This window comes from Poecilia reticulata, chromosome 1 (assembly GCF_904066995.2).
Source record: "Poecilia reticulata chromosome 1, P_reticulata-male-v2, whole genome shotgun sequence".
In the NCBI taxonomy this organism is placed as follows: domain Eukaryota; kingdom Metazoa; phylum Chordata; class Actinopteri; order Cyprinodontiformes; family Poeciliidae; genus Poecilia; species Poecilia reticulata.
Window position 1 is genome coordinate 8,522,843 of NC_088830.1, and position 17,052 is coordinate 8,539,894.

The 17,052-nt window shown below is 39.9% G+C and overlaps 1 protein-coding gene across 7 annotated transcripts in view; it reads left to right on the forward strand.

The window, feature by feature from the left end:
- Window positions 1-17,052, forward strand: part of prkcaa (protein kinase C, alpha, a) — a 141,355-nt gene that overhangs the window by 40,154 nt on the left and 84,149 nt on the right. For all 7 annotated transcript variants that reach the window (XM_081604828.1, XM_081604791.1, XM_081604779.1 and 4 more), the window contains exon 3: window positions 9,158-9,240. In XM_081604828.1, the coding sequence (XP_081460954.1) occupies window positions 9,158-9,240 (83 nt within the window). The remainder of the gene's footprint in view (window positions 1-9,157; window positions 9,241-17,052) is intronic.

The window sequence follows — 17,052 nt, forward strand, 5'->3', positions numbered from 1 at the left end:
GGCGCTTCAAAACAAATCGGTCATGTGTGAAAAGACTTTCTTTACCTGAAAGGACTCAGTCAAGCATTTATCAAGGGCCAGTTAGCAGACAGCAGCCGCATCTGGAGAAGTAAAAAAAATTTAAAAAATAAAAAATCAGTGATTTTCACAAGCACACTCACTCTCACGCACGCACACTGTGAGCATTTCAGCAGACAAAACCAGTTTTACGAAAAGACTACAAATCCCAGTGTATAAAAGCCCATCTGTGTGCCACTCAGTAAGAGTCACTTAATTCAATAACCAGCAAAATGGGAGCTGCCTGAAGTAATCGGAGGCATAGTTGCCTCCTTTCTGTACACAAATTAAGCAATTTCATAATATCAGTAATTGAGTAATTTCTGATCCATTATAACATTGGATATATATATTAGGTCTCAACATGTAGAGGTTTTCCTGAAGCAAAAACATTTATTCAGTATCAGTATGTGTAATTTTTTCATTTTTAGACCAAGATTTTAATCGTCTCAAAGGCTTTTTAAAAATTTTTATCTTTTTTACAGTTCGTCTTAATACTCTTCCGGTTCCACAAGGCTTTCAGCAATTATAAAAGTGTGAAAACTTTTTCTTTCACACACAGAAATATGAACCAAAATAGCTTTTTTTTTGTTTTTTCCGCACCGAGTGTCTAGTGACGGGCGTTGGCTGTCATCCAGGCTGCATTCAGTCTCACTACCGCTACTTCCGTTACTGAAAATCGTAACTAATATCCAGCTGCTTCTGTTTAAAAAAAATAAATAAAGTTTTTTAAAAAAGCAAAGGTGCAGCAGTTTCATTTGGAGTTAAGCTGATACTTTTGCCGCTCTTTTCTGTTTTGACAAGTAAGCTGGCATTTTGAAAAATTCAGTCAAAAACCACCTCAAGCCAGCATAAAAGATAACTAGCCTGATAACTTTCCCAAATTCATACACTGAATATAAACATATGGTATTATAACTGGGATAAAATTCAAACATATGCATTTGAAAATATGGAAGTTTATGTTTTGTATACTTTTTAAAGTATTTAATGTTATTTATGGCTACATAAATGCACTACATATGCACGCATGTTAATGTTAGGATGTGTATATTTCCTCATTTTCTTGCTTCCATTGGGAGATATGTCTTATTGTCTGAGATTTCTTATTATACGTCTTGCAATTTCAGGAAAAATCCATAACACTATAGATAGTCTTGCGCTAGTATGGATTATCAAACTGATTTTTTTTTATGGTGTTATAAAAAATACCACGGATGGTGCAAGTCTAAACTGACCTCATAAAATGCGTGGGAACCAGGTTCTAGCTTGACCTAGAACAATGATAAAAAGAGTAAAGTGCAGCGGTGATGTTCAGCTGCTCTTCCAGAGGTCGATGCAGAGTCAACGAGAGGCTGTGGTGAAATCCTGCTGTGAATTTAAGATGGACTGCTGAGGGACGAGCAGGACCACGCCCTCCTACTTAAACCTCAGCCTTACCTACCGAACTGGATCAGCTGCTGGGACGCTCAGCAACATGTTTAATACATGCCTGCATGCTGCCAGGAAGCCAAAACTGGCAATTGGTTGTGGGATCATTCTTTTAACCAGCATATTGTAAGAGACGGGTTTTAATTGAAAACAAAAAGTCATAACAAGTAGTTTTTTTCGTCAAGTTTATGATGAAAATGTCTTATGTTTGTCTCATCTCAAGCGTACTAACTTATAAGTACATTTTCAGAAAGATATAAAAGCTTATTTTAAGTCAATAATTCCCTAATATTGATTAAAAAAAAATACTTCTTCTATTGACAGATTTTTCCTCTTGTAACATGGGAAAAATGTCTTGTTATAAATTAAATAATCTGCCTGTGGCATCAGCACTTTTTCATCAATATTAAGGAATCATTGACTTAAAACAAACGCCTACATCTTGCTGAAAAGTTACTTGTAAGTTAGTTTTGTCTCACTTCACATACTAAGATGTTTTCACTATAAACTGGACAAAAAAAATACTTGGTAAGATTTTGTGTTTTTTGCAGGGGAGATGAGCAACTTTTGACGTATTTCGACACCCTGAATCATTCTAGCTGCCTTTGAGCTGCAAAACGTGTGTGTCAGAGCCAGTTCAACCCTGGTTTCCACCCGAGCCGTAACACCAGTGACGTAGACGACAAAGTGGAAGTGAATAATAACCGTGACAGTGATCAGTCTTAAGATTTGCGACTGGAACAAATCAGTCCTGTTTTAGATGTTCACCGACAATAATCTGCTGGAATCACCTTCAATAGGTGCAGTTTTAAGGCGACTGAGTTCAAACTGGTTTAGATTGGTTTGGATTAGAAAGGTGCAGCTGCTTTAAATCACATTTCCATATGTATAAGCAAACAGTTTAAATGATTAATTTCTTGTAATTTCCTGTCTGAAGAAAAAAAAAAGGAGTTTTGAAATACATTTTCTCAAGTGGATTGTAAAGTAAACTTCCTTTATTTTATCTTATATGAGATAAAATGATTGCAATAGATAGTAAGTAATCATTTAAAGAGCTTCATTAAATTCCTACTTTCTATGTAAATCCTGTTGATCCAGTGTGGCTGATGGCACAGTTATTTCAGTGGCATGATTCAAACAGCACTAGGATGCAATTTTTGTCCTGAGGTACTTCAGCATCAAAAGTAAATTTTAAGTTAAAGTTGATTTCTGACATCTGATTTCTGACGGATTCGGAAAATGTCTGAATTCTGACATTTTGCATGGCTCATATGCTCCAGATGTATTGCTACTACTTTTTTTGTCATAGCTTATAATATTAATATTGTTTTTAAAAATAAAATAAAAAATGCCTCTGAAGATCTCAACATGTAATTTTTTAAAGTGTCTCTCGTATTAGTTGCATTGAAGCTTCGCTATTTATTTGTATTTATTTTCATTTTTCCTAATTTAGAAATTAAGTAGCAATCAATTTTCATAATGATCTCAGCATAATTCAGGTACAATTATCTACATCACTGTGTTGCTGCCTCCTGATAGAGGCATCGGTGGCGTTGAGCGGTGCGTGTGTGAAACTTGTGTCGCCCCACAGAGCGAAACCATTCACAAACAGCTGGCCGCTAATGAGAACCCCAGAAGACACCGAGTTTCAATTAATTCATTAATCTTTTTTTTTCTTTTTCGTCTTTTCCCTCAAAGCAAGCGGGTCCCGACATTGTGTAGGGGCAGCAAAGTCCTAAAACAAGCTGTGGAATTTGATTAGCATCAGTGTTTCACTTGAGAAGCACATGGCAAGAAATGGCAAGAAAATCATAACCAAGATTAAAAAAAGCAGCGAATCATTTGACTGAGATACCAATATAATGAGGGCTATAATAATTAGAAGTCCTGACTAAATGGGACCATTCACAATTCAATTTTTTAGCTGTCGTAATAGATGTGGTTCATGAAATGAGATGCCTCACTCTATTCTAAATTCTAAGAATTCTAAATTCTAAGAATTTTTTAAAGGAAATTCTATGACAAGAATTTCATAAAAAATAAAAATTGTGAAACTTAAGAATGTCCTAATGTCAAGTTTTGTTGCTGAATAGGACCCAAACATGCAGGACAAGTTCATGTCTAGGTGAATATTTCACAATAAAACATGGTAACAAACTTCCAGAGGTTGAAGGCAAAAATAACACAAAGGAAGAAACAAATGGTTAGGGCAAGGATCTGAAAATGATCTCTGATTCAAACTTTAGCATCATTAGCTTCTGTGGCTTACCAAATTCCACAGGGTGTTGAGCTTGAAGCTCTAGCCTTCACGTCCATAACCCATAATAAAGTAAAGACTTACTTTACTAGATGAGGTTGCATGCTGACAGGAAGTGGGCAGCACTTTGCTTGCAACTGCTTATTTACATTTTAACCTCCTTTGGAAATAAAAGTAGCTGTTAGTATTCAAAGATTTGTCAAGGCAGAATTTCCCCTCAACATTTAAAAAAAATACTTCAGTCTTTATTCTCATGTTGAGTCTTCATAGTTTTTAAAATCGATTCTACTATTGACTTAGCAAATGTTTTCTAGTGGATATTAATAAATATTGGTAGAACTTAAGCACTAAGAGTCATCTCTAAATTTGAATAAACAGAAGAAGGGCATCGCACCTTACTCATGTGTCAGACAGAGACTCTTAAATAAAAAGATTGCTCCCTGCAGCTCCGACATTAACAATCTAAGGCCTTTTTTTGTCTTTAAATCAGAGAAGTGGGTCAGCCGCGTCCCATCGGCTTCCAGTGCGGGATGAGTTATGGAAGTTCTCTGCTCCTGAAATGTATTGCCTGTCTCGCTTGTTGGCTGGCGGTGGTGTGAGTTACGGTTTCATGGTTTCATGCTGGCTGTGGATTGGGCTGACTGATTGCTCCACTGAGGCAAAGCGAGTCCAGCGGGTTGGGGGTTGGTGGTGATGCGAGACGTCTGTGTTGGGGGCGGGAGGTTGTATTGATTTGCCATCATTAAAGTATTTGTCAATACAAATAGGTTTCCAGCTCAACTCCTGGCTCTTGGTTCTTGAACTGATTTGAAAATTTCTGTTATTTCTATATTTTTAAAAAATGTTATTCCAGTTTTTAAAGCACTGTTAGTTGCTCTGCCTGCTACCTAAAAAATTCAACCCGACCCAGCCCAAGCCGGTACGCATTGTGCCCGACGAATTAGCATCAACTCTAAGCCCGAACCTGACGTAAACCTGACATATTATTATTAAGCTTTCACTGATTGGACCGTAATTTGTGTTGGCTTGTGTTTAACGTGTTCCAGCTCCATCTTGTTGCTTGTTGTAACCGCAGGATGAGTCAAGTGCAAATCATCTGGGATGTGTGATTGATAGGAGCGGAGCAGGACATATTTATTATGCAGTGTGCTGCCATTGTTACAGTCTATAGATTGTCTTACCCTTACTTTCTTTCATACTTTCTTTTCTCAATGTGATATGTTGTCAACCCCTTAAACTACATGTAGATTAAAGCGACTAATTTTGGTTCGGGTCGGGTTCAGGCCGTAAATGTAGACTCTGCTATAGTTACTGTGAGCAGTCAGTAATTAGTGGATTATTTCAGTAGTTATATGGTTATGTTGTTCACTGAATGGCTCATTAAAACGCGTTCAGTGATGCTGTCACCTGTGTAAGTCTTGAGGGAGTTCCCATATTTGCTTAAAGTTTAGTTTTAATGTTTTATTGTGATAATAGTGCAGTTTATTGTGGCTGACGGCTCATATGAGGCAGCAGCAGCACCTCCAGATATTCTTAACCCACCGCTCCAACTACTTTCTAAAAAATCTAGTTTTGCCTTATTAAAAACTATAAAACCTTAAATGATTTAAAAATGTTTGTTGGAAAAGCAGAATGTTCTGCTTTTCCCCCCCATCACTCTCACACTTTTATCTCTGTGCTCCAAAGTGAGAATCACACGTGAAGATACCATCTGCTCACCGTCTCTGCCTCCAATAAAGTACTCATTAAGTCTTAATATGGGTTTCCACTGGTCTGGGTCCATTTGTGGCAGCATTCTTGTAGTTTTTTATTTCAGTTCTCCTTTGTTTTAGTCCCCCTCCCCTTTTAACAATAATTAGACCAGAGACATTTCTTGTGAAAAGCTAGACAGAAGCATTGATGCCACTTACATTATGAGCCATAGTTCCATTGGAGCTGAAGTGGTTAAAGCGATGAAGTCATCCTCTGCCGCAGAAGTAACCTTTGACCTTCCGCTTTTGTGGCGTTCCTCATATGAGACAATTTATGGTGTGCTTTACGACGATACAGACAAAGAAAGGCGAAACATTTTTCCTGGAATTTTTCACATGGCAAAGGAAAATCAAAGTGGCTCATTTTTGCCTTATTTTGCTTCAAAGTGAATAAAGAATTGTTGAAAAGGATGTTATTTTTATTTCCCATCCCTGCCTGGTCAAATCCATTAGTTAATATTTGACCAGACATGCCTGTTAATGTGAAGTGTGGGGTATAAAGCTTCTTTCCAAGGGAATTAGCGGCTACCGAAATTCAAAGAACACGGTAAATATTGACAGGATCTTTGCCGCCCACATTTCAAACATCTAAAATAACAGCACACTGTGAGATAAGGCGTGACGGTGACGATGTAAAAGGCTTGGAATGCGTTTCGTTTTGTTTTTTGACCATCCAACAGATAACATATATTAAAAAATATATAGATCAGAGCCGCTATGTGATATCGGGATGTCACTGTTAAGTGCCAAACAAAGCATGTTGTTGTGAATTATTTATGAGAAAAATGTAATATGTGGTCCGAATGCAGCGGAGATTATCACACTGAAGAGGAATGGTAATTTCATGAGTTATGATTAATAATCTGCCAGCAACATCAGACTTATCTGGCATATTTTTAATAATAGTGGATGCAGATTTATTGCAGGACAGACAGCAGATAGATTTAACTCCGTTGACTTTGACACCAAAATTACAGCACATTTCTTTGCTTTCTCTTTTTTTTACAATATTTATTTATGTAGCATCCTATGATGGACTGGTGACTATGACACCAGCACCACAGCAGGGATGAAACAGTTCATCTCATTTGACCATAAACATTTCAGCCATTTTGCTTGCCCATTTGGGGAGCAGCAGCAAATTTCATTTGGGCTTGGAGTTGTTTCGATTGCAGGTCTTTTTATTCAGCTTGCTCCTTACTCAGTGCGTGATGATGTATATAACTGTCTCTATTAAAAGCAGTGAGTTTTTGTGTATATTTGAGCTTATTTGCATTTTATTGACCCTTGTGTGCAGAAGAGAACACCAACAACGTTTTTTATGTAATTTATAGACCCATCTCTTCCTTTTATAAATCCTCCAAGTTGCATAACCTCTCCATCCTGGAGAAAGAACAGTTCAGATAAATCAGTAAAAGCCCAGAAGTGTTCGATGTTGAAGCCGAGCGGATTTAAATTTCTGAACTTATCTCTGAACCAGTCTTGGTATTTTTAGAGGGAATGAAATGAAGCGACCAACCAAGGCCGGCGTATCACGTCGCTGACGTAAATGAAATCACTAAAAGACGTTTGTAGAGACTAGAAACGAAGACCATTGTAAACAGCAGATCTCGACGCTTTTATCTCATGAGGTGAGCTCTGGCCTTGAGAACGTTAGCTTGTCAAAGATAAAAAAAAACAAAAAAAACTGGGTTTTCTTTCAACAAGGTCCTTAAGCAGAACTAACAGTTAATTAGACGCATTTGCTCTCAGATGGGGAAAAATAGTTTTTATTATTCTCTCTCTCTCTCTTTTTTTTTATGATGCCCAGTTAGGCCTCCCTGTCTCGTCTTGGTGTGAGGCAGTTGCAGGCGCCTTCCTCCACATTGACTCAGCTGCTTCCATTGGCTGTGTGCTTTGGTGTACTCGACGACCTAGCACTTAAACATACAGAACCGTTCTGTGCGCTCTGACAGCGTGTAGGCACAAGGATTCAAAGTGTGAGGCCCCGGATGTGCATTCAGTAGATGCATGACAGCCAACTGTGCCTGTCTGTGTGTATTTAGAAATGTTGGGCGGTGGAGAAAGGCGACAATATCAAAGGCAGATTCCGGTCAGCTTTCAGTGTACGTTGCAGTAAATGTGGCATTTTGGTTTCGTTACGTCGCCTGCTGGACGTTGTTGGGCTTCAGGGTTCACTTCACATTTATTTAGTAGAGCCTTCTCGGTAAAGTAGGAAAACTCTCTTTCCCAAGAACCCCGGTTGCCATTGGAGTCCCACAAGATTTTGTCTTTGGGTCAGTTTTATTGACATTGTGCGTGATTTTCTTGGTCCTGCTTCTATAAATACATCAGTTCATTTCACTGCAATGCTGACAACACACAAATCTATCATGTGTTGAGTCAATAAAGATGGTTTTGGTGGCAAAAACTGGGCCCCACAACCGTCAAATTACCCACCACCCCAAACACAAAGGGGTTTGGCAGCAGACACGACTTTGAGTTTAAGCCGCTCCGGTAAAGTATAAAATATTTGGTGCGCCACAGGCAGAGAGAGGGCAATATTCAGCTTCAGTCAGCCACTGCATTACTTTGATATAAAGAAACTGTATTCCTTCAGTCATCTGAGGACTACTTGTTGAAAATCAGACACCTGATGCGCCGTAAGGTGCAGGTACACCCCAGGCTCTCTCATTTGTGTCCTCGGCTCTAATGGCGCCAACAGACGCAGCAGTTCCTGTCAGACATATGTTGTGCGTCTTTGCCAGTGGAACAGGGCTAGCTAATGGGTAACTTTGGGAAGCTTGTAAACTTTAATTGTTCTCTGCTGTTTTCCGAGTTAGCATTCCTACCAGACGTCTTCTCATCGTTCCACACGGGAGTTCTGGGTGGAGGTGAATGAAATTAAGAGACTGCTGTTGAACCTCAACTGCTAACAGAATGACACGTGACATTTGGAGCTCAAATTTAAACACCACACAAGCAGAAGACTAAAATTTTAACAATTTGGACCTCAGCGTGTTTGGAAAGCCAGAAGTGTCACAATTTAATCATTTTAAAAATCCCCAGATTTATGTTTATACCTGTGAATGTTTCAGTCAAGATGGAGACACATGTCAAATAACTTATCTTAACCTCAAATAAATCAAATGCGTATCTAATTTAAATTTTTTAATTTTTTTTACCTCACGGCCTTGTTCTGAATATCCATTATGAATGCATTTTGTTTTCTCCACAATCAGCTGAATTTCTACGCAGGTTATATAAGGGTTTTCTTTAGTGAGAGAGAGGTTCCTACTTCTAGATTGGTCAGTAACGGAGATCTGACCTTCACTGTAGTGAACTTAAAACCATGAAAAAACATTCAACTTTCAACACTTTTTTCCTGTAGTGTTCATACCTGTTATTTAAGTGGGGCTGGGACTTTAATATTTGAGTTTGTGTGTAAGGTTTGCACAACAAGATGAGCAAACGTGGAAGGATGACTGGCCATTTCAAAAATATGTAAAGTGACCTGTTTTAGGTCTCTTACTTTGTTTTGCACAATGTTTTAGTGGATCTTAATGTATCATTTATAAAACACTAGATGTTGGGGCCTTTTACATCTTTTTGTCGTGTCTTTCTCCAATGTTTGCTGCTCTGAATCTCTTTTCTGACTCCGTCCTGTTTTCTTGCCCTGCAGTTTGCTGTTTTGTGGTCCACAAGAGGTGCCATGAATTGGTCACGTTCTCCTGCCCGGGGGCGGATAAGGGGCCCGACACAGACGTAAGTACCAGAGTACCAGCTGTTCCCTCCTATTTGTTTGCTGCCATTTATGTCATTAGACCTCAGCACATATGAAATGGCGCCAGAATGCATTTCTAACATTCAGCCCTCTGTTGCTCTTTACCAGCCTCTCTTGTTCGTCCTCGTATAAAAAAATGTCAGTCTGTTGAGGGATGAAGGAAAGTTGAATCTTACTTAACTAATTGGCATTGTTTCCCTCGCAATTAGAGCTGCAAAGTGTTGGCGCGGAGTCTAGATGGTTTGAGGATAATTTAATCACAAACAAATTTGTGGAAAAAGAAATTGGGGTCGTGTGTCATTTTGGGCTCTCTCAGGAGAGAAACCTTTTTCGGTGTTCACGCCTTTCCGAAGAAAGAGTTCTAGGGTAAGACTAGCAAAAGTCCCGATGCAATCAGAAGAACTGCAGGTGGCTAATAAGGTTCATTCGGCATCAGTGTTCCTGTCCGGTCATGTAAGGCACCACCTGAGACAAGCGGTACTGAAATATCTCAAGGAGCCACTTTACAAACCCAGAAAAGTCAAACTTAAACCCTATTCTGTTGATGCTTTTTGTGGTGAGTGCCACTGAAGACATTCTTAATCTGAACCTTTTGTGCCTCCTTTCCACTTCTTTGGCATCCTGTATAAAAGTGTAGACACTTTGCTACTTGTATAAAAGCGCTTTTACACTTCCAGTCACTCATGCGCTCCCTTCCTGGTGAGCAGATTGGAGGCATTGTCAAATGCTCTCTGGACATTTTGACATTTAGTGAGGAAAGCTGAATTCAGACCTTGACTTCTCTTCATCCTGAACTGCAGTCCATCTTGTGACTTCATGACTCCCAGACGTTAAAGAAAAAAGCTCCTCAGGGAAAATAGGAGTTATAATCCCAGTGGTCCTGTTGTGCATAGATGTGCATCTTGCAATCCAATTCTCCTCATTACTTAATAAAACGCAATTGCACTCGAATTCCAAACTAACAAAATGTACACATTTACTGATCTGAAAACCATTTTTTTCCCATAATTATATCAGTTTCACCAAAAGAGATGCTGCCATCTTTAAGTTTTAATGACACTTGTCATAAATTGTGAAGTTTCAATGGGTAAGCCACTGTATGAGTCGTGCAAAGGAAGTTTCTCATAAGCTCTTAAACTCTTCAAGGACACTCGCAGTGAAGTTTCCCACCATTTCTTCTTGGTTTCCTAGGAGCAGCTATTTGCTATCAGTCGTTTGCTTGTCAGCTCTTTAAGTGTGAAACTCCATTTACATACCTGGCCTCTTGCTGGGCACTAAGAGCCTGGCCTCTGTAACTGGAGATATGTCAGTGTGTCAGTCGGGATCGTCAACCCAGACTCTCTAAATAGAGCTCCCCACAGATTGCACGGAGTCTCCAGAAGCATAAGGTAGCTTGAGCGAGGTGCTCCATGATCCACTGAGAAATCAGGTTCATTGTTTTCGGGGGACATTGTTCAGTTACTTGTCTGATGTGTGTGTAAGAGATCCTTGCCACCCCGGTGTGTGTTAAACCACACTCATGACCACATCCTGCTGTACGTCTTTTCATAGGTCAGGAAGTTTCTCACATAATTTCCCTTGTCAAGTCATATTGGTGTCTCAGGACACAGGAAGTCATGGATTACAAATTGCAAGATTTGACACTTTCTGATAAAAAAGGAAAGACTTTTTACTTTATAATATATAAAACTTATTTAGCTATTTAAAAGTTGGATTTCTTTTGAGTGTGACAAGAAGCTGCTGTGATGAAAAGCTTTTTTTATTGATCTTTTCTTTCATTGCGTTTACTTTGAAAAAGAAACAAGACGCCACATAAAGCAGAAGCTTTATGTGAAAATGGCCCTAATGCCCGTTTTCAGACAAAACTCAATTCTGTTTCAGTCCATTTTCTTTCACAACTGCAGCAAATCAAATCCATCCACTTTTAAAAGTACACTCCTTTCACTACTAAACTGTCCGATTGTTGTTTTAATGCGTCTTTTTTTTTTTTTTGCGCAGTTGCAGCCGAGTCATCGTTGCCAAGGGCAGCATATTACAAGGCTTAAAGCAGAGCAGAAAACCAATAACTTCTTCAGCCAGATAATATCTTCTGAATCTGCTGTATCTCGGCTATGTGCATCTTATGACTCATTTTTGTGTTTTATAACTCCCTCTACTATAAGAAACGGAGCGTGGTAAGCAGTCGCCGGTCTCTTCAGCAGAAGCTAACTTTGGCTTGACTGGGCAGAAATGCATTTTTCCTCAAAGCTGCAGGGACAACAGACTTCCTGTCTTTGAGCTTCTGAAGCAAACCCATCAGTTTAATTGGGTTCAAACCAACATCAGTGGATCTGCTGACTTGCTCATCTACAATACCACTTCTGCTGTTACGTACCTAGAGGTTGGTGGGTAGTGGCATCTTGCTGGCTGGAGATCATCATAGTTTGGCTAAATGTTTTGTTTGGCTGCTGGGTATAACATTAGCCTGCAGCTCATGTAAGTTCAGTGCTTTACGGAAGAGCGCCATCAATAATTCAAGAGCTCTCGGTTTCACCGCCGGGGCACGACAGATGAACCTGAGAAGTATGATGTGCCTGCGTTTGTGTGGGTGTGTGGCTATTGCATCATTGATGTCCACTTAACCAGTACAGCACATTTGACCCGAGGCAATCTGCTAGTCTGTTTGCACTGATTTCCTTTCTTCTTGTGCACACACACACACACACACACACTTTCACATGAGTATATACACGTATGCTCGAACAATCACCTCTTAGGCCCTCGGGCCTGTTCATTGCAGATAGTTGTGACAGAGTAATACAGTTAAGCAGCAGCGCATTTCCTTGGAAACGGACGGAGCTGACCCGAGGGTGACACATCATCCAAAACAAACCAATAACAAATGGACAGAAAATGGAGGCTGAACAGTAGAAGCACCTTCGTGGTTTTCCTGTTTGTCGAATTTTATTCAAGTTACATTCTGCATTGTTTTTTTCCATTGTATCCTATTAATTGTGTACCTCAAAAGTTGATTTGTGTTGTGCAAACACTTAGTTTTCAATTTGACGTCACAAATGGTAAAACGCTGCAATGTTCATTCAAGAAGCTGATATGTCATCAATAGTCAGATGGAACATCAGTGCAGCTGCTGATGTAATGTTAACCTAGCTTTCAGCAGACTTTGGCATGAACGGGTTATGTTTAGAAAGATTGACCTCAAAACCAAATATAACGCATCAGAACACACCAAATTAAAGACGGCGGCGTTTGTGTGACAGTAAATAATGTCAGAGAAACAGATTTACTTTCAGGCCTGCTGTGGGTAATTATTCATGGTGTTAAGATTCACATTATCCCTTTGCTCTCCATCAAAAAAAAGGAAAACTACTTAAAAATGATCAAAATGTGCAGGTGGGGATTGACATTAGTGGGTGAACCACTCTGCTTAGTTATTTTCTCAATTGCACAATTAGGGGAACATGTTTCAGTGTGGAAACCAAGGCAAAAGTCTCCAAATTGATGGTTTTGCATCTACATCGGTTAGCTAGTCATACTTGACAAATAAATAACATTTAGGATAAAGTGTTTTTAGAAAAATCTTTAATTAAGTTGTGGTGATCAGATTATTTCTCTGACCTGGTGTGGCATTTAAATAGGGAAAGGTTTATTTGGTTGTGCATACAAGCATACAGAAATATATTGGTTACTTGTTAAGGGACAGTATTATATAAAATGTACTTTCTTGAGCTTTACATCAAGTTATAATGTTATTCCCTCATCAAAACATACCTGGAATGTGACTCCCCCACTCAGCTCCTTCAGACTAGCCAGCAGCAATTAGCAAACACCTAGTGGAACTGCAAAGCTGTTGAGCTCATTATGTCAGTGTTGCGTTTTTACAACTTTTTATGGTAGTAAAACATTGTTAAAGGATTAATAGAGGAGCCATGTTGTGATGACTTCCTGAAGGCGGAGTTTCAGATAGAGCAGGAGTTTTTAAAGAGATAGGAGCCCAAATTTAAAGCGCTAAAATTATAAAAAGGCCAATTTCTTTACACATTTTCATCACAACTGAAGGCAACATAGTTTCTAGAAATGATTTAAGTGTGACACTAAATAAGCATAGAATAAAGTTGTGAATTTGCTTTTTGGGTGAAGAATCAAAACTTTGATCGCTTACTGCAAGCATTTTCATATATTTTTTAAGTAAATCCAAATCAAAATGAAGCTAAGATGGGGGCGTGGCCTAGGTCTCAATATGGAGTAGACGTGTTTTGAGGAAGCTCCGACTCAACTCCACCAATATCTCACCTTAAATAATATTTAAACTTCTGCGCAGCATATTTGTAGTGTGCCATCGCATTATGAACAGGACAACGAAGCCAAAAGGTAATAAAAAAGACAAAGGCTCGGAGGATGATACCCCGGACGACCGGACCAAGCTAGCAGGCGTGAAGGCGGCTAATGCTAACACGAGCCCCACGTGCTCTCCAGGTCCATCCGCCACCAATGAGGACGTCCTAGCAGCAATAAGCGAACTTAGCAGCACGGTCGACATGAGGTTTGTGGAGCTTAATGGATCAATTTCCAGTCTCAAAGCGGCGCTTTCCGATATTAGTGACCGTGTGACATCAACCGAGGCCGCAGTCGTGTCACAAGAGAGACGGATTTCGGAGCTGGAGAAGCAATACGATAGCCTAGCTGCGCAATGCTCTCAGCAGCAAGCTAAACTGGAGGATTTGGAGGCGCGCTCGCGCCGGCAGAATATCCGTATTGTGGGCATACAAGAGAAAGCGGAGAATGGTAGACCGACGGACTTTGTCTGCAAACTATTACCTAAACTGCTGGGAGAAGACAACTTTGATCGGCCAATTGAGGTGGATCGGGCACACCGGAGCTTGACGCAGGCTAAAGACGGGAAGGCGAGAGCCATCATTGTCAGGCTGCACTATTTTCAAGAGAAGGAGCGGGTGCTACGGTTGGCCAGAGAGAAGGGTCCTCTGCAGTACGACGGTCGCTCGGTGTTCATCTTTCCCGACCTCACCTCAGCTGTAATGAAGAAACGTCAGGCGTTCCAAGCTATCAGGGAGCAATGCAGGTCCAAGGGGATTCGTTATGGATTCCGATACCCTGCGCTGTTCCTGGTTACTGTGAATAATAACACTGCTACGTTCGACACTCCAGCGGAAGCCGATAAATTCCTGAGCCGGGAGATCGAGGACTGGCAGTCTGGGACTAAATGAAGCAGGTGGTCAGACTACCCTTATGTTGTTATGCTTGACATTTTGAGAAAACGAGCAATTAAGGACTCTGTCATTGGGTGAGAAATGTCATTTATCTATTTTGATACGTTCATTGTGTAGGGTTGAGCGGCTACTCTAGATGGAAAGATGGGGAGCTGTGTTGCTTGTCCGCCCCCTGGCGGATGGCTAATTCTAGCTTTAAGTTGGAGGTATGGAGACACCGCTCCGGGTTCCGTTCAGTTATGTTTGGTAGCAGGGGGGGTTAGTCATGTTACGGGTGGGGTTGTTTCTTGCACATCGGCGTGTTCTGGACATCTTATATTTATCTTCATAGTCACGCAACAGTTACTAAAATGCACACAAATTGATGACAACTGATCCAGCTAAGCATAATAAGGGCGGGATTAATTTGATTAGCTGGAATGTCCGCGGGATAAATAGTCCTCTAAAAAGAGGTAAAGTTTATGCACACCTGCGTTCATTGAAGGCTGATATTTGTTTTCTCCAGGAAACCCATATTAAGAAAACGGCTGCTAAAGTTCTTAGCCCCTCATGGGCCTCGCATGTTTACCAGTCAAATTTCAGCACAAAAACTAGAGGGGTTGCAATTTTGATTAAAAAACACATATCGTTCATTCATAAGCAGACAATTTCAGATCAAAGGGAAGATACGTGATTGTAAGTGGGCTGCTAAATACTGCACCAGTGACACTAAGAAATATATACGGGAAATTTTGATGTTCCCATCTTGTTTCAAGATCTTTGTAATGTAGTGCCGGACTGGGCGGGCTCTAATATAATTATTGGTGGGGACTTAAACCTAATCCTGGACCCAGTTTTAGATAGACAACGTCCTCAGGCCAGCTCAATCAAGAGTAGTGAGTCCCTTAAAAATCTATTACAATCCCACAATTTGGTTGACATTTGGAGACTACTATATCCTACCGGGAGGGATTACTCATACTTTTCAGCAGTACATAAGTCCTATTCTAGGATTGATTACTTCTTGTTGGACTCTAGGTTGCTAGGATCAGTATCAAGCTGCAAATACCACAATATTCACATATCGGATCATGCTCCTGTGTTGCTGAACCTTAAATTAGATTTTAAAAAGGGAAAGTGGAACTGGCGCTTGAATAACACTCTGTTGAAAGATGAGAAATTTTGCTCCTATATTTCAAACGAAATTAAGTCATACCTGAGTTCTAATGACAAGGGGGATGTGGATGACTCAATGCTCTGGGAAGCAATGAAGGCAGTTATAAGGGGATGTATAATTTCGTTCGAGGCAGCAAAAGGTAAGGAGTCCAAGATGAGGTTGGATGAAATAGAGGGCCTGTTGACCAGCTTAGAAAATTCGTATAAATTAAAGCAGTGTCCAGATAAATTGAATAAAATTACAGCTCTACGATATGAATACAATTCTATTATGTCCAGAAATGTTTCTAAATTACTGGTACAGGTCAAGCAAAGACACTTTGAGTTAGGTGATAAACCCCATAAGCTATTAGCCCGTCAGCTTAAACAATCACAGGCCTCTAGAGCCATACATCGTATTAAACTTGAAGATGGGACCTTACTCACAGACCCGGATAAAATCAACAACCGCTTTGCAGACTTCTATGCTAGTGTTTATCAGTCAAAGGGAGAACTAGACTTTGGAAATATGGATAGATTTTTTGAAAATTTGCATTTGCCAAAACTCCCGTCAGATTCGATTGATGCACTGGAAGCCAGTATAACTTTACAGGAAATTGAATCTGTCATCTTGACCCTTTCCAACAACAAAGCGCCTGGTCCTGACGGCTTTAGTGTTGAGTTCTTCAAAACATTCAGTCCCAAATTATCGCCTCTACTTTTGCGTATGTTAAACCACTCTAAGCAAGTGTCAAGACTGCCTCCCACTTTAAACAGAGCCAATATTTCACTCATTCCTAAACCTGGCCGAGATCCAGAGGTTGTTTCATCCTATCGCCCAATTTCATTGTTACCTATAGAAACGAAAATCCTTGGGAAAATTCTAGCCAATAGACTCAAGAAATACATAGGTTTAATCATCCACCCGGATCAGACTGGCTTTATGCCAGGTAGGCATATGTTTTTTAATCTGCGTCGCCTTTTCAATATATTATACTCAAACCATTCAGATGAATCCATTGTTATTTCCCTAGATGCACAACGTGCATTTGATCAAATAGAATGGCCTTATATGATGTATGTACTCAAAAAATTTGGTTTTGGACCTTTGTTTACAAAATGGATCGAAATAATTTATTCAAACCCAACTACTTCTGTGATTACTAATCAGAATATTTCATGCCCTTTTACTATCCATCGTGGTACACGTCAGGGCTGCCCCCTCTCCCCATTTCTCTTTCAGTCATTATTGAACCTCTGGCGGCCAGCATTAGGCAAAACCCCCTAATATCACCTATCGAGATGTTTAATCGTAAGCATCATATTTCGCTGTATGCTGACGATATACTTTTATACATCTCCAACCCACAGAAATCGTTGTCTTCTCTCTTGACGATGATCAACAATTTCGGCAGCTTCTCGGGTTTTTCTATT